The 22,390-nt window shown below is 38.0% G+C and overlaps 1 protein-coding gene across 1 annotated transcript in view; it reads left to right on the top strand.

The window, feature by feature from the left end:
* The window catches only part of LOC137498485 (uncharacterized), a 139,935-nt gene that overhangs the window by 111,235 nt on the left and 6,310 nt on the right, over positions 1-22,390 (top strand). The window contains exon 4 of the mRNA XM_068226038.1: positions 13,730-13,858. Within this exon, the coding sequence (XP_068082139.1) occupies positions 13,730-13,858 (129 nt within the window). The remainder of the gene's footprint in view (positions 1-13,729; positions 13,859-22,390) is intronic.

Genomic DNA, 22,390 nt, shown 5'->3' with positions numbered 1-22,390 from the left:
TTTTTTGCTAATTTCACAGAATTCCCGTAATATTGGTTCTACATTCTGACATAATCATCTGTTTCTCAATGTCTTTAATTCTAATAGTTACTTTCTTGCTCAATTTCTTCTCTTTATCCAAAGCATTTCCCATTTCTATTCTATCTAGCATCCTTTGGGTTACGTGATACTCATTGTGTAGATGTGTGAATAGACCTTTAATATTAGCTGATACTTCGTTACTTTTTTAGCTATGTCTGCTTGTTTACTTACATCTTCACATAAGATTCTGAATCCACTGTTAGCTGTACATTCTTGTAGCCCCATTATTATTTTGCAGAACTTACTATTACCTCTACCTCCTTACTAGCTTCTTCAATGCCCCATATTTCTGCTCTGTAAAATGCTATGTCTTTTACAAGTGAATTTAAAACATTTTTTTGCTGTTTATATTTAATATTTGGCATTTTCCTCTCTAAATATCTCATGCTAGGTAAAGCTGCCAGTCCTTTCATTTTTGCTCGCCTTGTTTGTTCTTTCCACATACCATTACATGTTAGTAATTCCTAAATATTCTATCTTTTGACTACCTCTAACTCTGCACGTTCTAACCACCATCTTTCTTTTCTCTTTAGTCTATTTCCCTTTACACACCATAACCTTAACGTTAAGGAAATAACATTAATGTTAATTTTTAAATTCAATTTAGTACAATATTCTTCAGTTTTTGTGATGCTTCCTTGTTTACCAACTGATGTTGAAGATAACAGAAGGATGTCGTTTTCCAAGACTAGGCCAGGAATTTATTTATTATTAAGACATAGGCTTGTCATGTTCTTATTTCCTTCATTTTCCAAAATGTCGTTAATAAGATGTATGAACAAAATCGGTGATAATTTGCATCCGTGCTTTAGACCAATTTTGTAATACCGGTATATCTCTCCCACAGTTAAGTCTTCTTTCACTTTAATCGTCCATTTAACCTTTGAATATAATTATTTTTTGGCAATAATCATTTTGATTGATACTCTTATTTTAGCCAGCTTTGCAAGGACTGCCCCTCTTCTTACAGAGTCAAAAGCTTACTGTAAATATATTGCTGTAATATATTATGCAATTTACACTTTTTTCTCTTTGGTATTTATCTATTATTGTTTTGGTCATAAATATATTGTCTGAAGTTCTGATTCCTTTCCTGAATCCAAACTGATATACCGAGGGTACAGAATATTCGTAAGTTATTCCACTAAGAGCACCTGATTTAACCCTTCACCCTTTTTCATTGCCTCTAATACTTCCTCCATTGTTTTTTGGATCATCTAATAGAGTATTGTGTTCTTCTTAGAACTAAGTATGCCAATCTCATTTTCCCTTGAAATACTCTATCGATTCATTATTACTTATACTTGGTTATTATTCTTATGATCTTTACAAATTTTGTTTATTCTGTTCCATACTTTTTTCTTTTTACAATATCTGTTCAGTAACTGTACTCTATAGCTTGCCAGTTATTCCTATTTTCACTTATATCTTTGTACTCGCTCCGTTACCCCCTGTTGGTGGGGGGCACAGACGAAGAATAAAACCATGGTATCCCCTGCCTGTCATAAGAGGCGATTAAAAGGGGTAAACAAGGGATGATTGTCTTAGAACCACGAAACTACTTGTGATTAGTACCAACATGCGGGGAACACCCTGGGTCGCTTTTACTTGTGCGTAGTACCACTATGTTAGGTACCAAATAGGTTTGTGATTAGTAGCAGCAGAGTGCGTTGCCAGCTTCTACAGTACCTGTGATAAGTACCACTTTAGGAGCGACACCATGGTTCTGGCTTGGCTATGATTAGTACCAACTATATGAGGAACACCACGGGATAGTGCGGGTCCCTGTGGTTAGTACACGTATGTGATGAATACCATAGGTTTGCGTTGCCTATAAATGTTGCTGCAATGTGCAAAACACCGTAGGTCTGTATTCCATTTGCGAATTTCATTACCTGTGAGTAGTACCATACTGTGTGGAATGCCGCGAGTCTACGCTACTTTTGATTAGTACCGCAACATGACAAATACCATGGTTCTACTTTCCTAGCGATAAGTACCATTATGAGGGGCCGATGACTTGGATTTTGGACCCCTTTAGACTAAAAGCATCATCGATTCAATATTATGCTTGGTCAGTAATACTATTGTTTCACGTCAGTTTCTGTGAATGTGAGCATTGCGGGTCGGATCCACTGATTGTTTTAAATTCATATCTATCCATTCATTCTTTGCCCTCATGTTTTGAATTCTGGTCAATGGAGGATTTTGGACTTTTAATTTGTCATTCTATTTTTTCTCATTTTGTACCATTAGGGGCCAGTGACCTAGATGTTAGGCCCCTTTAAACAACGAGCATCATCATCACCACTACCTCCATTCCTTACAGAATTCTACACTTGATTCCTTTGATCCCTCATTTCTGTACTTTTATAGAGCGTATCTTTAGATTTATTTCTTATACATTTATCGTTATACCAAAAATTTTGATTCTTTTCCCTTCTTTTTCAACCGTTTTGCTACCAACTATTACTGTCACTCTCTCTACCATGTTTATTGCTTTATCACTGTTACTATGTTTTAACATGTATTGGTAGTTCACACCCTGTTGGGAGCAATGTTTCTGTAATCCCCATGATCTCATTCTCAGACATTAATTCCCTCACTTCATCACTTCCCATTTTGTTCAAAATATTTATTTGCAATATTGTTTATATTTAATATGGTTACATTTTTCTTCGTTTTTGTTATGTAAAACATAAAGATACACTAATAAGTATGAATCAATCGTTAATATAAAACAGGCACATTGCTTACATGGAATAGTCTTGCAGACTTCATGATATTTTAATTACATAATTTTTCAATCTTGATATAGATGTAGTTTATTAAATTCGAAGTTTTTGTTTGTTGAGAGGTTAAGTTACTCGGCAGTCCTGGCTCTGGTAGATGGTATGTGATTTAATGTGAGAGACCCATATTAATAGATTTTGTTACATATCAAAAAATTCCATATCAGGACTGCGTTTTAACGTCTGGAATCTCTTAGGACCAATAGTGAACATACATTCGGCATTATTATCATTACTAAGGGACATAAATATACGAAAGGCACTTGTCGTCGTACTTTAAAAACACGTGATTATAAAGATTTACAAACTCAACTACATTATTTACTCGTGTATTACATCCCCTCGCGTATTAGCACCCCCCTCCCCTCCCCCTGGCTTTTCATGACCAAGAAAATTTAAAAAATAAATCTCGCATACAAGACACCCCCCCCCCCCCCCAACGTAATTCATCAGAGAAGAACGATGATTCCACTTTGAAGCGGGTACAAGCCTTACTGCAGCTCTAATGACATCACACAGATTTGTGAATTGTTTTGTCTGTACGACCCTCGCAATGAAAACATGTCTAAGTCATGTGGTACATCTGTGTTTCATAGTTAATAAATGCCAGCCTCTGTAGCGTAGGCCTACTGCAGCTCTGATGACGTCGCACAAATAGGTGAATAGTTTTGTGTCCGACCCACGCATTGCAAGCACTCATAAGTCATGTATATATGTCTGTGTTTTGTAGTTAAGAATGTCCGCCAGCGTAATGGTTAGCACAATTAGCTGCCATTCTCGGGAGCCTTTGTTCGATTCCCGGTACCGTATTGACAGAGATTTACGACTGGCAGGAAGGTTGATATGCAGTAAAATTTGTATATGCAACTCCCTTCCACTAGGGGCCTTTCTAAAAAGAGCTGCACCACCTCGGGATGAGGAAACGAGATTACTTTAGTTAAGAAATATTCACATTTATTCCTATTAATATAGCAGGCGAAGTCATTAACAAAGTGATCGTTTAATATCTCGTAACTCGGGCCAATATAGGTTGTGGTTTTTTGTGTGTTTTTTTTAGAGAAGTAGATTTAAAACATGATAAAAAAACATTCCAATCATAACAATTGTTTTACTCCCCAATGTACCTCACAAATAATAATAATAATAATAATAATAATAATAATAATAATAATAATAATAATAATTTTACATCCCCACTTAACGATTGTCAGAGATGCTAAACAAAATATTCTATGCATTAATAAAAAATGGAGACCATGGTCGTACCAAATTAAACATTATGATAATAAAACGCATTACCGCCATACCTGTAGATATCCATAAATGTGGCAAACTTTCTTGTTATTTATTTTTAATCTTCCTGTCGTGAAACTTCTTGATAGCATACCTAACCTATAAAGTGTGGTCTCTTATCTCGTTTACAGCTGTTTAGGTAAATCCTGATGTGATAAATGTGGAGAACAAGCATGAAATATACTTAAAAATAAGGGTTTTGCTTTCAACAGCCGCAGTTATCCAGAGAACACTTCCAGTCACTATGTATTACATTCAGAAGTACAACTCATAACATATGCTAGTTATCAGCTATTGGTTTGGCATGCTTTCTATAGCAAGGCTTTATTCGGAAGGAGTGGTTTCTGCTACACATAAATAAATTGGGAATATCAGAGACCATCTCCAGATCTGCAGAAACAATTTGAGAATAGATTCTCACTGTTTGGGCTCTATAGTCAGGAACAAAACTATTTTTAAAAGTTTCAAAAAAGATGAGACATCGAATGCTCTCAATGTGTGGCTGACGAGATGGCAGTTAATATGTCATTTGTAATGACGACATGCCGGTAGCAGGGAACTTGGTGGCACAAGACGATAATTCAAATGAAAGCAGTGATAAGGTTTACTCAGGTTTACTGTGTGGTAGGCCTACTGCTCAACTGACAGAGACAAATAACTGGCCATTAAGTTCTTTTGTATCAATATTGCATTATATGATAATGCCTTTTTTTGTACAGGGTTAAGTATGAAGTGAGACGAATCTTCGTAGCAAGTTTTTATGTCCGTATGCCTTTCCTGATGTCAGCCTAATCGGAGGAATTAACGAGATGAAACGAGTGACATGATATGAGTAACTAAAACCGACTATATTTACTTTATATGTAAGCCTAAAAGTCGTGTTCACCATTAGTCTTTTTACATTTAGAAGCACTGCCTTGCAACAAAAATAGCCAGTATAACTCAAATACATTCATAAGTTTGTTGAAGTATAGTGTAGAATGTTTACATGTATAATTTATACAGTGGTGGAAATATTTATTGCATCACCTTCTATAATTAACATTTTTTGTTATCATTGAATAACTGAGCTAAATTGGCCTGATTTCTGTCTATTTCTATTAGAAATGAATATAAACAATAATTTTTATCTATTTTATTTTATTCATTTTTGTTTCTATAAAAAGGTCTTTGTTTATTAAATTTAACACTTTCTTGAAAATGGGTGTAAGTGGATATGCCAGCTATTCTGTTTGCTCTTCTGAAATATGAATACTAATTTTGAAAGAAACACTGCACAATAATGTTCAAACATAACACTGGTTGATTTCAGTGTTTGTAAATACACAGTTGCCTCATACGAATGCACTGTTGCCATTTAATACTTTGTTGTTCCTCCGCGCGCCTTAATCACCCCTTGGCATCATGAAGGCATTGAAAGAATTAACTTTTTAATATACTCCTCACTCAGTTCATGAATCCACACACGCACAATGGTCTCCAACAGGTCCCGTTTATTCCGTGGCTTCTTTTTGCTGATAGCATTTTCCCTAACCTTCCAACAATTCTCAATAGGATTGAGATCAGGGCTATTTCCAGGCCACTCTAACACTCAAACCTTATTTTGTCTAAGGAAGGATTTTACCTGAAATGTAGAAATACATGATTAATAACCATTAACATCATCTGCTTCCTGTTTGGTACAAATATTAATCATAGGACTCACCTTCAAAGCTCTGTGGCAAGGAGCGGAGTCATTCTGAAAAATGCAACTGGAAACATCTCCAAACTGGTCTCTTATCGTTGGCATAAGCTCCCTTTCAAGGATGCTTATGTAGGCATCCGCGTTGACAGTGCCATTTATGAAGTCCAGACGACCCACTCCGTGACTGGAAATGCACCCCCAGACCATCTGTCCTTGTGGGTGTTTGACTGTATGTGTTGATGGCAAAAATTCCTCACCTTTCCTTCGACGCACAAACACTTCTCCATCTGAGCCATGCAGACAAAATTTGGACTCGTCTGAAAAGATTACTCTGTTCCACATCTCTGGTGTCCATGTCACATGTGCTTTTGCCCATTTTAGCCGCTGTTGTCGCATTGTCTTGGTCAATAAAGGCTTCTTTCTAGGACGACGGGCTGAGAGTCTAGCTTCCAGTAGTCTATTTCTTACAGTTCTACTGGTTACTGAGATGTCACACATTTCTTCCCAGTCTCGCTTTAGTTCATTTGATGACAGGCGACGATCGTTTAGCGAAAGCCTTTTCAATACCCTGTCCTGTTTGGCAGTAGACGCCCTTTTTCGACCTCTTCCTTTCTCACGATCAACATTTCCGTTTTCCCTGTATTTTTTCAGTAACCTCGAAATCGTAGACTGATTAAAGCCTGTCTTAGAGGCTATCTCTCTCGTGCTGAGACCAACAGAAGAATAAGAAAGTATTGCAGCTTTCTTTTCTGGCGTTAATTCTACTGATCTGCCCATCTTCTCTCTGCAAAGTCTCAACTCAGAATGACAGTATAAACACTGGCTTCATTGTAAAAACAATCAACAACAACAAAGAGTTGTGTATTGTTGGAAAAAATTGAGAATTAGTCTAACTATGAATGCAAGAATACGTCAACAATGTTTAACAATAATGGGACTGGTATAAACTGAAGCAAACAGCTGTAAAAGACCAAAAGGCAAAGTAATTCATGGTGATGCAATAAATATTTCCACCACTGTAGCTCTTTATAGCCTAGAAGTCATGTATTCACTTCAGAAAATTTGAGGTTATTGCATATTGGACCCCCCCCCCCTTACATTTTTGGCTGTGAAAGATAAGAAAAGGGGTCTAATTTGTGAGTAAATACAGTATTTTGGAGCACTTCACCCTCTCCTGCCATTGTGTTTTAAAAATACATTGTTATAAAGATTTAGAAACTGAACTATCTGGAACTCTTTTTAGCCTCTAGTTAATTTCTTCCTCTTTATCTGCATCTTGATCACTTTCCTTTCATTTGCCACAAACCTACTTAGCTGGCGTAGCAGGGGGAGAGCTGATACTCCCACATGGTCAATTCCAGTTCGCGGATAGGGGGTCCTAACCGGCTAGCCGGCAGACTTGAGCGAAATAAAATAGATCTCGCGGACCAAACACACAATCCCCTGTGGGTGGGCGACGCAGACGAAGAATACACCCGCGGTATCACCTCCCTGTCGTAAGAGGCGACTGAAAGGGGCGACCAAGGGATGACGACATTAGAACCATGAAACTACTTGTACTTAGTACCATTACGTGAGGATCACCATGGGTCGACATTACTTGCAGTTAGTACCACCATGTGAGGAACACCATGGATCGGCGTTACCAATCAGTTGTGCCTTTATGTGCGGAACACCATGGTTCTGTGGTTAGTAGGGTCTACGATTGTGTGTATTCCACCAAAGCGGGGGGGCAGGCATTCGGCTGCGCGAATTAATGTCCATGTGCCGTAACGCTGTGCTGGAATTTGTTGGTTCCCCTGGGTTCAGAATGGATCTGCACTACCTATGAGTAGTACCACTTTACGAGAAACACCATGGGTGTACGTTGCCTGTGATTTGTACCACTATGTGAGAAAACCACGGGTTTGGCTGGCGCCCGTGATAACTACCACTATGTGCGAAAACCATGGGTGTGCGTTACCTGAGAGTAGTTCCATTATGTGAAGAATACCGTGGGTTGTTATTACCTGTGGCTGTTACCGTAATGTGTCATACACCAGGGGTCTACATGCCTGTGATTAGTAGCACTATGTGAGCAACACCATGGTCAGGCTCCACGGCTAAATGGTTAGCGTGCTGGCTTTCGGTCACAGGGGTCCCAGGTTCGATTCCCGGCAGGGTCAAGAATTTTAACCATCATTAGTTAATTTCCCTGGCGCGGGGGCTGGGTGTATGTCTTGTCTTCATCATCATTTCATCCTCATCATGACATGCAGGTCGCCTATGGGCGTGAAATCAAAAGACCTTCACCTGGCGAGCCAAACCCATTCTGGGATTTCCCAGCACTAAAAGCCATACGTCATTTCATTTCATTTTAGCAACACCATGAGTATATGTTGCCTGTGAGTAAGGATTGTAGATATTAGTATTAAGAAGAGAGATGAAATAGTAGATAGGGACGAGGATGAGTTGAAAAAGTGTTAAAAGATAGAAAATCTAAACGTAATAGAAGAAGCATGTAAATATGAGTAAAAGATTCTAATAAGTGATGAGCAGGTAATTGCTAGATAAGGTGAGGCAGGAAAACCTTGTTATAAAGAATATAGATAGACAAAGGTAAATGGAGAGAGAACTTGTCAAGAGATGATATAATAATCGAAGTGGTAATGTAAAGAAATGTGCAATTAGTGAGTGATTGTTAAGGCTAAGAAACGTAAATAAGATGAATGAACTGTGAGAGTAAGGGAAATGTAGAACTGTGGGCAAGTAAATTAACAAGCCAGAAATAGCAAGATAAGGTGAGGATGAGAGGATAAATGTACAATAGTATAGATATTATAAGAACAATAAAAAGAAGACTGTAAGTATTGGAAGACTCTATCAAGTGACAAACAGACAATTGTTGGTAAGGGTGAGGTAGGAATTTATTGTTATAAAGAAATTAAAAAGGTAAAAGTGGAGAGAGGACCTGTAAAGAAATGGTATAATAATAGAGTTGGAAATGTAAAGAATGTGCAATTAGTGAGTGGTTGTATGGGTGTATGTGTTGTCTTCATCATCATTTCATCCTCATCATGACACTCAGGTCGCCTATGGGCGTCAAATCAAAAGACCTTCACCTGGCGAGCCAAACCCATTCTGGGATTTCCCAGCACTAAAAGCCATACGTCATTCCATTTCATTTTAGCAACACCATGAGACGCAGATAAGAATGGAAGAATTGTGACAAATAAGGAAACTGATGAATTGTTAGCAAGTACTGTGTTGTTAAAAGTATGTTAATATTATAAGATAGATGTAGTAAGATGTAAGTGAAACAGAGAGAAAAACATGGGATAGGGAGTGGAAGGTTTAAGAGATGGAAGGGGGGGATGGGACTTACCCATCCCGGGGGGGGGGGGGGGGGGGAGAATAAGCATGTCCGCACGGGATGGAACATGAGAGTCAAGATGGGGGTAGGCAAGGTAAAAGGAAGACGACTCGGGTACAATAGGCGGGGCAGTAGATAAGAGCTTGACGGATCGCATGATGGACTGGTTTCCGCCTCATGTTGATTCGCCACGCAAAGGAGGGGAGGGAAGCAAAGTGCAAACTGGGTGTAGGTGGGGATGACATCTGACCCACGGGGAGTGGCTGGAGTAGTATCGTGGGTTGGGCGGAATGCTTCCTTACCAGGGCGATACTAGACCGGCCAGTTTTTCTGTTAAGTAGTTGTAGGTAGTAAAATAATTAGCAGGTTAGAGTTGATGTAGGGGGTGCCCTAACATGTGGTTAGGATTCCTCCCATGTTAGAAGCACCTCAGTAGATTTAGTGAAGTAGTTTTTTCTTTTTCTTACTTTTTGCTGAGAGATAGAATAGATTTTGTTTGTTTCTGTAGTGGGTGCCCGAACATGTGGTCAGGATATCCGCCTTTGTTAGGAGCAGCTCAGTAGATTTAGTGATGTAGTTAGGTAGTTTTTAAGAGAGTTATAGTAGATATTGTATGTTTGCCTTTGTGTTTTTGTGTTTCTTCTTTTTGATTCTCTCTGTCTTTATTGCCTGTAAGCCGAAGGTGTAAACTAGGGTGGGCAATAAAGAAAATGTTCTATTCTATTCTGTTCTGTTGCCTGTGAGTAGTTCCACTTGAAGGGCGCCATGGGAATACCGGCGCCCGTGATTAGTCCCACTATGTGCAGAAAACCGTGGGTCTGCGTTGCTTGCGAGCAGTTCCCTTTTGTGTGAAACACCATGGGTTTGTGTTACCTGTGAGTGATGCCATTGTGTGTGACATGTGATAGATCTACATTTCCTGTGATTAGTGCCACCATTAGAGAAACACCATGAGTCTACGTTACCTGTGATTAGTACTACTATAAGAGGAACACCATGGTTCTACCTCCCAGTGATAAGTGCCATTATGAGGGGCTGGCGACCTGGATTTTGGACCCCTTTAGATAATGTATCATCCCAATAATTCAGGCTTTGAGAATTGGATCCACTGATTGTATTTGTTTCACTATCATTTTTTCATCATCATTTGTTTTAGGTTCTATTCACTGGATAAATTTTGACGTTTTAATTTTAGTTTCGTTCACCTCTTACCGTTAGGGGCCGATGACCTAGATGTTAGGCCCCTTTAAACAACAATCATCATCATCATCACCTTTCATTCGCTTCAGTCAGTCACTACTGATCTGCATTTAGGGCAGTCGCCCAGGTGGCAGATTCCCTCTCTGTTGTTTTCCTAGCCTTTTCTTAAATGATCGCAAAGAATTGGAAAATTATTGAACATCTCCCTTGGTAAGTTATTCCAGTCCGTAACTCCCCTTGCTATAAACGAATATTTGCCCCAATTTGTCCTCTTGAATTCCAACTTTATCTTCATATTGTGATCTTTGTTACTTTTAAAGACACCACTCAAACTTATTCGTCTACTGATGTCCTCCCACGCCATCTCTCCACTGACAGCTCGGAACATACCACTTATTACAAGTCATTAACCTCATTTTTTGTCCGTATTGACGATAGTGATTACATACAATTTACAAAATATTCGTTTAATGTTAACCGAGTCAATACTTACTGTACCGGGCGGTACACCTCCGCGCCGCTAATTCAAACATTGCGCCAGTTGAAACTCCTCTACTGGAGGAAGCCTGAACTTTAACAACCATGTTAATTCTAAAGTTTCTCAGAAGATGTCGCTATTGTAAATTTTGAAGAGTTCTGAACTGTGTCTTTTTCGATTTATATTTGTTTTCTCTGTAGTGAGAAGTGTGAACATTCTCTTCTAGATGGCACTACTGAAGAACTACAATTGTGCACCCTGGTGCAAAGTGAAGGAACTGTTTTTGGGAGAAATTTTGTGTTCATAAGTTTGTTCTTTGTTAAATTTCTTTCAGTCATTTTTTGGGTTGGCAGTATAACCCTTCTCTTTCCGCTTGTTTTGAATTTAGCCAATCCCGAATTTCTCTAATTAATTTTTGACCAATAACGTATGTCTTCTCCGATATGGATATGTTGCTTGATCCTAGCCAATAAAATTGAGGGGGGTGTGGGTTCTCATTCTTGAAAGGTCTCGAATGTTCCACGAGGGTATTTAAACTGCTGATTTTCTGGTCTCCGGGCCACTTCAGTAACATCTTTCCTAGTGTGATTATGCAGCAGGGGGCGGGAAGCGCCTCTTCCTTCGGGCAGCAGTTCTTCCATAAGGTAATGGCCTTTTAATAACTTCATTTCTTGCTAGCTCAACAGTTTAATCCTCGGGGCAGGTTCGAAACTTTTATCATGTAACCTTCCTTTAAAATGTAAAAGACACTTGGTATAAATTCCGTCTCTTTAACTACAAATCGGGATAGAGAGTGCCTAACCCTCTCGAGCTCCCTCTCATATTGTTTTTGAGGTGACTACGTTTTCATAACCCTTTTTCTTCGCTTCATAATGTAATAAATTTTCCTATCGTGTCACCTCCGTTGTATGGGATTAGCCCTTGCATAAGCGGCCTAAGAGCCAAATAGGTTTTAAAAAGGTGTGTTAAGAGTGCAAGTTACGCCTCCATTCAAGTTGGTATTTTGGGGCCACGTAATTGTCCTGTTTCTTTAGTGAATAGGCCTCAGTAGGTTGGGTATTTTTATCCCTGTTCTTGTGTGCCTGGAGGGCAACTTGAAGGTGGAGTTTGGTGTGGCCTTTGAATTGGCTTGAACTTTGAGAGTGGGTTGCTCTTTCTTAAATTTGGTTTCTGTGTGCCTCGAGCAGGCTTTACTGGGTAATTGGGAGCTAGTGCTCCTTGGCATGGTTGGGTTTTTCTGCCCCTTTGTTGAACGTTGTTCATATGTAAAGTTGGGTTCATTGCTCAAGGATTGCGTGTCTGGAGGCTCAAAGCCCAAATCCATTAACAAATTGCAATTGTACATTCTTAATTTGTTGATATGCTACTGAGTACCTGTCATACTACTTGTTATTTCTTGATCTTGAAAAGAAAATATAACCTTTGTTAAATTTTAAATTAACTTTAATTTCGTAAGTTGAGACCTATTCATCCCAGCACCTTCTTTCACCTCTTAACTACCACGGATAACTCCGTAACACAATACCACATTTTGTGGTTAAATAATTATAAGAAATAGAAAGATCGTGAACATGTTTTGCCTTTCTTAATGGGCATCATCAGCACAATGGATAACCTTAAAAACATAACCTTGAAAACATAAAGGTCCAATAATACTGCCTTGAGGAATTCCCCTCTTTAATTATTACAGGTTCAGATAAAGCTTCGCCTACTCTAATTCTCTGAGTTCTGTTTTCTAGATATATAGCCACCCATTCAGTCACTCTTTTTTTCTAGTCCAATAGCACTCATTTTTGCCAGTAGTCTTCCATGATCTACCCTATCAAATGCCTTAGATAGGTCAATCGCAATGCAGTCCATTTGGCCTCCTGAATCCAGGATATCTGCTATATCTTGCTGAAATCCTACAAGCTGAGCTTCAGTGGAATAACCTTTCCTAAATCCAAAGTGCCTTCTTTCAAACCAGTTATTAATTTTGCAAACATGTCTAATATAATCAGAAAGAATGCTTTCCCAAAGCTTACATGCAATGCATGTCAAACTAACTGGCCTGTAATTTTCAGCTTTATGTCTATCACCCTTTCCTTTATTCACAGGGGCTACTGTAGCAACTGTCCATTCATTTGGTATAGCTCCTTCAACCAAACAATAATCAAATAAGTTTTTCAGATATGGTACTATATCCCAACCCATTGCCTTTAGTATATCCCCAGAAATCTTATCAATTCCAGCCGCTTTTCTAGTTTTCTTCATTTACTGGTGGAGTAATAAAAAGGTCCATAGAATTGTATGACTCAAGAGGGGAAGGTAACAACAGACAGGGCCATATGGGTATTGTGTCATTGTTACAGTACACCCATCAAACTCTTCTCCTAATTTGTCTCTTTTTGTTGCATGCTGTACAGTTCTATTCACATTAAAGCAACAACTCTACATTGTCTTGACACCTGCTATTTTACCAAACCATATTAGAAATGTAAGGAAGGGAGGCAAATTTTATTGTGGGTATGGGTTCGGCAGTCTGGCTTAGAGATGCACCCAATTTCTAGTCATTTGCTATTTGGAAACTTATGAATGAAACATGTGTTCCTTACGATCACTTTAAAATATTCTACTTGTGACCAGTTGGCAATATTAATTAAAAACATTATGTATCAACAAAGTATCAAGTTCATGAACAGTAGTATAGTTCGATATCGTTATCTCTTGAGAATCCACATTCTATCTCTGTTTTTAATCGATTTCACCCAATTCTATCAGAGTGCATATGCAATGTAATGATTGCAATGTTACAGCTGTGGGACAAAATCTGTATTAAATACTTTTTGGTTTGCTTCTTTAATTTACAGATGTGTTGCCTGACAGAATTTTGGTCGAATCTTCTGTGGGAAATTCTGCTGTTTCTGAAGATAAAGTGTATATAAGTGATGAAAGTAAACATGGCATCATATTAGAAACTAATGTTGAAAATCCAGCAGGTAATTCTGATTATTGTCTGTAAATGTTGGTGAGGTTTAGAGAGAATTTGGATAATGTTCTACAAACACATCTGTTGGCTGAGTAGTTCATATGGTAGAGCGCTAATCTTCTGAGCCCAACTTGTCAGGTTTGATTGAGGCTCAGTCCGATTGTATTTGAAGGTGGTCAAATACTTCAGCTTTGTGTTGGTAGATTTACTGGTGTGTAAAAGAACTCCTATGGGACAAAATTCTGGCACATCGGTGGCTTTGAATACCATAAAAATTGTCTAGTATGATTATTATTACCACTTAATGTGCACTAATAATTAAATATGTACATATATATATGTATATGGTGATTGTTAATAAAATATGGCATTATATCTGGACTTAAAATTTAAAAAAACAAACAAAAAAACAGTCATTTCTATTTAAGTTCAGTGTATCAAAACAAAGTAAACCTACATACAACATGACATTGCACTTCTCATTTTAATATGACCTTTGAAGAACGCAGAAACTTCTATTCTCTGTTATCAAACCCGTGGATTACAAAATGTCCTTTTATGTGCTGGAAAGAGAATCATCTTCATACTCTGAGGATATATTTCTATTGACTGATACTGCGTTCAATATCAGAAGAGGTAATGGGTGGGGGCATGTTGGAACTTCACAATGTCTAGTGGGATTAAGTCCAATGTTTACTTTGTACTTAAATCATCACATATCATTGCAGATCTTTCCCTGTATACCGTGTCTCTGTCTCTGCTTGGGATATAATTATTTATTGGACTACCAAGCAAGTTGGCCGTGAGGTTAGGGGCACGCAGCTGTGAGCTTGCTTTTGTGAGATAATGGGTTTGAACCCCACTGTCAGCAGCCTTGAAGATGTTTTCCATGGTTTCTAATGTTCACATAAGGCAAATGCTGGGGCTGTACCTTAATTAAAACCATGGGCCGCTTCCCTCCCACTATTAGCCCTTTCCTATCCCATCTTCACCATAAGACGTATGTGTGTCGGTGGGACGTAACTTGTAAAAAAAAATTGTTAGGCTGATGTTTACTCGTTGAACTGTTTTGTTGGACCATGTATCTTTGAGTAGATGTCTCTGTACATTGACAAAAAATGTGCATCATAATAATAATAATAATAATAATAATAATAATAATAATGTCAGTTAATATCTTACTGTCATTTGATGATTTTTAAATTCTGATACATAGCTTTTTAATTTCAAACTAGTAGATTTTAAACTTTAGGCATATTGTAACAGTGTTAATGTCTTCAATGAATATCATATTCAGCCAAACACGCTCTACTTGTAGATATAGTGGTACATACAAAACACTACAATGGTTTTCCTGCTAATTCAAACTGCTAAGGACCGGTAGTGAACTAGATAGAGGTATGAAGCCATGACTGGGAATGCCTGAATTGCAAAAATAATTGGGATACAGTTCGCACACTTTCGATGAATTTAATTTCATGAGTTATAAAATTATGGGACAGACACAGTCGATGTTGTTACGTAATGCATCGTAGCATCTGCATAGCAGGATTCATATGCTCAGCGTACTGACCAGCTGACCTTATCTCCTCCGGCCTTCCATCACTTTCTCAGCACCGCTTATCAGCTCGGACACCAACAGACGCAATTGTTGTACTGCACACCAGCTTCAATATTAAATGCTTAAATATAAATTTTTAAATTGTTTCTCCTTTATTGAGGGGACTGTTAATTTATTAGTATTCTATACTTTTTAGCCGTAATATGGACTATGTTGATTTTAATAACTAAGAACAAGAAATGTGCTTAACTCTAAAATATGGAAATTAAACACTGCATTTTTCAGTTCCTCACTTCATGATTCATAAAGATAATGCAAAATATAATTAATTTTTGGTTTAAATAGATGTGCATAGAAATTCGTTCCCTGATTATTATGTATGCACCAGCTTGAATGTGATTAACTTCCTCAAAAGTGAAGTGATACTTTTGTATGTACATTACATGAGTGATGGATAATATTGTTTATATTTAACTTGCTTGCATTGTTCTTTTCTTTATTTGTTGGGTAATACATTACGATGCAGTAATAAGTATGAACTGATCCTTAATACAAAACAGACCCATTATGTATATGGAATAGTCCTGCAGATATATTTTGATTACATGATTTTTCAATCTTGATGTAGATGTAGGGTTTACCCAGCAGTCTTGGATCCGGTAGTTGGCATGTGCTTTAGTGTGACATGTTGTCCATCCATATGGAAAACTAGGCTAATGGGGAAATATCAGGGAATTCAATAAATCGTAGGAAATCCGGGAAATGTCAGGGAATTCAGAAAAAAATCTGGAAATTCGTTCTTCTGCGAGATAAAATGGACATACTGTATTTATCCACGTAACAGAACCATTTTTTCTTCCAATTTTTATAACCTGAATCTAGGGTGTGTCTTTTATACCAGGAAATAATTGTAAAGAAAACTCAATAAACATAAAAAACAAATGTGACCTCGAATGTGAAGCAACCAATAGCACCATTATCTTCATGGGTAGCTATAGCAAGCAGTAGTGACTACAATCATTGATCGAATTTGTATTATTTTGATCTGCTTACTATTGAATATTCTGTGTTGTTGGGGAATGGTGAGATTTATTATATTGTGCTCACAGGTTTTCTAATCACTTAAATGTGATACATGACTTCCACCACAGAATAAGTGGATAAACAAAATTCCTCAACCCAATGGATGACTGTGTTTGTTCACTGTTTAATGACGTGTGCAAAAGTTACTACCTGGTAAAGTGTAAAATCAGGCAAAAAACCCTGACTGAATACAGCAAAGTGTGAAATTCACTAAAACTTAATATTCATCCGAGTGCTTGTTATAATAATAATAATAATAATAATAATAATAATAATAATAATAATAATAATAACAATAGTGGGGATTTACCAGTTACCTCCATCGGGCGCGTCCCATTGGAATTGGGGAAGCTCGCTGGCTCTGCCGCCAGCAGAGTCAGAGGGTAGTAGGGGAAATAAAATACCACCGTGGAAAAAAAAAAAAAGAAAAAAAAAAAAAAAAAAAAAAACAACTGGTCTCTTGCCAGGGTTACGGCGAAGACTGGTAAATGACCAGAAGCCAGAAAACATCTTGAGGCAACCTCTAGGGCTAACAACCCTAGTTGTAAAAGGATGCGTACCCGTCCAAAGCAAAGTCAAGTCAAGAAGCATGATGGCACAACTTTTCAAGAAACATACCCCAGGGGGTAAATCTTCGGATAAATCCCTCGTCGTGAATGCCACGGCGCATGAGTCTCATTCGGATTCTGGGGGAGACTCGACATCATGCAAGAGATGAGTCGGAGCGTCTCGGTGTACCCCGAAGAGTCAAAAACTCAGGCCAAAATCCAAAACCTTTCTAGCAACTTTCAACATAAGTTCACTTACACAAACTGGCAAGCTGAAAACTCTCACCAAAGCTCTTCACGAATATCAGATATCCATAATGGCCCTACAGGAAACAAGGTTCCCAGATGAAGAGATTTTTGAATCCGAAGGCTACCGATTTTTCAAGAGCAAAGCGCAAAGAGGAATCCTCAATGGAGCTGTGATGATTGGAACCGCGTTTGCTGTTAGAACCAAGATCCTTAAATCGGTTGCAAATTTCGAACCTGTGAATGACAGATTGTCTATACTCGCAATTAAATATGCGAACAAAACCTACGCCCTAGTTAACGCACATGCTCCTACAAACGATAAGAACAAGTCTGGTCCAGACGAAGTTGATAATTTCTGGGACCTACTAGATGAAAAATTAAAACAAAATCCCCAAACACCATGTCAAGTTTCTTTTGGGTGATTTCAATGCCCAACTAGGTCGTGAACAGAAGTACAAAAAGTTATAGGAAATTACCCTGCTCACAAAAGAACCAATCCCAACGGCAAAAGACTGGTGTCCATTTGCGAAAATCACAATCTGCAGGTCATGTCGACCCACTTTCGCCATCTACCCAGAAAGCAAATGACTTGGCGATCTCCCGTCCAAACTCTCGGAGAGTTCCAAATAGATCATGTTGCAATCTCCAGGAGAAACAGCCCTGAGAATATGAATGTTAAGGTAAAGAAAGGCGTCAATGTGGCCTCAGATCACTATATGTCTCTTATCAAATTCAAACCAATTCCCGCAAACACAAGGAAGGCAACCAAACAGATCACACGCTTTGCCAATGATAAAGGGTCGAGGAGTTCCAGGAGAAGGCTAGACCAAATGACTGTGACTTTAACAACACCAAAAGTCTCCTTGTTGAGGCCACCAAAGACGTTGCAGAAATCAAGAGAAGCAAAAAGCATGCCTGGTGGAATGGTACCTGCGAATCAGTCCTCAAAGAAAGACTCAATGCGTGGAAACAGTACTACTCTACAAAATCAGAAAATGATTGCGAAACCTACAAAACCCAATGTGCCCAAGCAGCTAGGGTGTTCAGAACTGAGAAACGTAAATACGAAAAATCTCTCATTGAAAAGATAGAACAAAACTTTAGGAAGAATGAAAGCAGAGAGTACTACAGAGCCTTCAAACATAAATTCACTGGCTATAAACCACCATCTCTATGCTTTGAGCGAAAGGACGCACTGGCGACGTCAAATGAAGTAAATTGCAGCATTCTGGCAGACTACTTCAAGAATTTACTTAATTGCTCTAAACCGCAAAGCCCCATTGAGACCAAGGAACCCTTACTCAGGTACCCAGATTCCAGACCACCCGACAGAGATGAAATCAAGCGCCACGTTGCCCATCTCAAAAATAACAAAGCACCGGGGGAAGACTCAGTAGTAGCAGAGCTATGGAAGTATGCCCCTGAGGAATCACTTGATATCTTGCAAAAGCAAATAGAAGAAATTTGGAACAAGGAGAACAGATCCAAAATCTCAAAACGATCATCAGATATTGTACACTAAGGTCCAAGCAGTATGTGTCTGTCTTTGTGGACTTCAAGAAAGCGTACGACTCCATTGATCGGGAAGTCCTGCTAAACATCTTAAATGAATTTGGAGTTGATTTGAAACTGCTGGCATTAATTAGAGCCACCCTGACTGATACAAAATCCAAGGTGAAGTTGCACGGATGTCTCTCGCATTCCTTTGACATCAAAACAGGAGTCCGACGAGGTGATGGGCTATCCCCGTTACTCAACTGTGTTCTTGAAAAGATCATCAGAACCTGGCGGGTGAGATTACAGGAAACCAACTACAGCCCATTAAGAATTGGAACCAAATCCAAGGGGATCGCAACAGACTGCTTAGCATTTGCTGATGATATTGCTGTTCTCTCAAACGACATAGAAACTGCTAGATCTCAAGTTGAAATTTTAAAGGAAATTGCCGAACAAACTGGTCTGCAGATATCGTTTGAGAAAACAGAAGTAATGACTAACATCAGGGAGGTTCCACCAAAACTCCATACAAAATATGGGGACATCACCCGAGTAGACAAATTCAAATACCTGGGTGAGATCATCATGCAAAATGGACTGGACAAAGAAGCACTTCAGGAGCGAGTACGCAAACTGGAAATAGCCTACCAAACATCCCGCGCAATCTACAACAAAAAATGCCTTTCCCAAAACACCAAGGTACGTCACTATGAAACAGTTCTGAAGCCAGTAGTTCTATATGCAGCCGAAACCCTGCCTCTAAATGCCAACAAAGGAATCCTTGAAGAACTGGAGGAAAAAGAACGTAAAATTGTGAGAGGAATCTTGGGATCAAAGTACAGAAATGCAATCCATCAAAAGAGATCCAACGAAGAAGTCTACAGCAAAATAGAGAAAATTACCGACACGATCAGAAAAAGACAGGCACGATTTTACGGTCATCTGAAAAGAATGGACGGAAGAAAGTTAACTAAAGAAATCTTTCACTTTTTTTATTCAAACCCCTAAACCACAATTCCCTGGTTTAGAAATACCAAAGAGGACCTGCAAATGCTACATATCTCAGCTGAAGACGCTCTTAACAGAGATCTATTCCGCAAGAAAATATTGACGAACGGGCTAAACTGAGATGAGCAACCGAAGAGAAGACACGGTGCCCCTTGGACGGAGGAGCGTAAGCAGGCCCACTCACAAAGAATGAGGGAAATTTGGGCTCTAAAGAATGCCAAGTTCAGTGTGTAATGCAACAAGACTTAACGTGGTCCTTAATGGCCCCAGCGAATTATATATAATAATAATAATAATAATAATAATAATAATATTGTATGCGCTAATGTAGGTAAAGCTTGTGTCAATGTGTTGTGCATCCTGACACCGTTTGGGCTGCGCCATGTTGAGTTACTAACCTATCTCTTATATGAAGGGTTCAGAAGTTTTGAGACATGACTAGTAGCATGTAATATGTATGCATAATTTTGTGAATATGGAACAAGATTTGAAATAAAGTGACATCACACAGTAAGATGAAAGTTGTTTGTTGGTTTAGAGATTTTGAGTTCGTGAGGTAATGTTTGTACGTGTTAGGTCATGATCCAGCCAATCACAAGCTGCCATTCATATCGATCTATATCCGTTGAGTGCGATCTCAAAGGCTGACAACTGTGTTATCTACATCACCAAGTGGTTAAGCTACCTCACTTGGCGTGCTTGGTATTACATACGGTTCGCAATCTTTTGCATTTTCTTCAGCGATTAGTGTTTTTCATATAAGTCAATCAATCATTCAGTCAATCAATCAGTCAACATTGATCTGCATTTAGGGCAGTCGCCCAGGTGGCAGATTTCCTATCTGTTGTTTTCCTAGCCTTTTCTTAAATGATTGCAAAGAATTTGGAAATTTATTGAACATCTCACTTGGTAAATTACTCCAGTCCCCAACTCCGCCAACATGATAGTTTAATTACCACTTTAGTAGATACAGAAATGGCAGTCAACAAATTACCCTTAGATAAACAGGAAGAGATAAAATACTTTATGTAAAACAAACTTTTATCTTATCATAAACAAGTATTTAATCATAACAAAGACCGATCCATTAATAAGAAAGTTATAAACCTCAAAGAAAAATTGAAGGTTAATGACCTAATAGCAATCTGATAAAGGAAATGCAATAGTAATCATGGAGAGGAACGATTATATTAATAAAACGCATTCTTTTTTTTTTGCGAAAAACAAATTTGAAGTAATCAAGAAGGATCCCTTAAATAACCTGCAAAAATAATTAAAATCAATAGTCAGTAATAGTTCTTTCCTTTTCAATGAATTTGAAAAGAAAAAAAACTCATTGCCTTGAACTCGTTACCCATAGCGAAATTGTTACCAAAAATTCATAAGGCTAACACCCCTATACGACCTATTATCAATTTTAGGGGTAGCCCAATGTACAAATTATCTCAATTTATTCAAGATTTCCTTATTACACATTATCACTACCAAGCGAACACTACGATAAAGAACTTGCAGAACTTTGTGAAAGAATAAAACATATAAAGGTACCAGAACTCCACAAGATTCTTTCATTGATGTCATCAATATGTATACCAATATCCCCGTTAAAACCACTATAAACTTGATATGGAATAATTTAACCAAATTCAGTAAATTAAGCATTGGTGAAATAGATGAGTTCATTGGCCTAGTAGAATTATCTGTTAAGTAATAATTATTTCATTTTTGAGAATAAAATCTACCCTATGGGAGCACTGTCTTAGAGTATTTTGGCTAACATATATGTAGACCTCTTAGAACACACAAACATCATAGATAAGATCAAAGCTATAAGATACTGGATACGTTACGTCGACTATGTGCTAGCCATCATAGATAGCAGCGTTAACGAAAAAAATGAAATTTTAGAACTACTCAACAGTTTAGAACAGAATATTAAATTCACTATGGAAATGGTGAACAATAACGCGCTTAGTTATTTTGACATAACACTATCACGTCGTAAGAACAATCATCTGGCATTTAACATTTACCGGAAACCAACTTACACTGCTAACACCATTGAACAAAATTCAATACTTCCTGAAGCTCACAAAAAAGCTTCCTACAATAGCATGTTAGAAAGAGCTTTAAAAACCCCGCTCTCAAAGAAAAATTTGAAAAAAGGAATCGAAGACTATCTGCGAAATAGCTTTGAACAACGGATTCATCACAAAATTTATAAATAAGCTAATCAATAAACATATTAACAAGCCCTAACGAAAGAGCTAAAGATAAATATGCCACATTCACATTTAGCAATAATAATAATATACACGTTCTAAAAAATTAGAACATAAAAATTGCTTTCAAATCCAGCAACACTAATGAAAGAATATTATTTAACTCTCACGCAGTAAATACTAGCAATCAATACACAAATTCTGGCATATATAAACTGGAATGTCAGGGAGGCGGGTCAAGTTACGTCATACTAACTAGTAGGAACTTCCTCATAAGATATACAGAACATTGCAACGCTTTAAAATATAATCGTTTCTCTGCCATGAGTAACCATTACAAAGACTACGATCACAATTATACTGCATTAGATCAA

The sequence above is a fragment of the Anabrus simplex genome, chromosome 2 (genome assembly GCF_040414725.1).
Source record: "Anabrus simplex isolate iqAnaSimp1 chromosome 2, ASM4041472v1, whole genome shotgun sequence".
NCBI classification, from domain to species: Eukaryota; Metazoa; Arthropoda; class Insecta; order Orthoptera; family Tettigoniidae; genus Anabrus; species Anabrus simplex.
The sequence above is the reverse complement of the archived record's forward strand: the minus strand, read 5'-3'. Positions and strand labels throughout refer to the sequence as shown.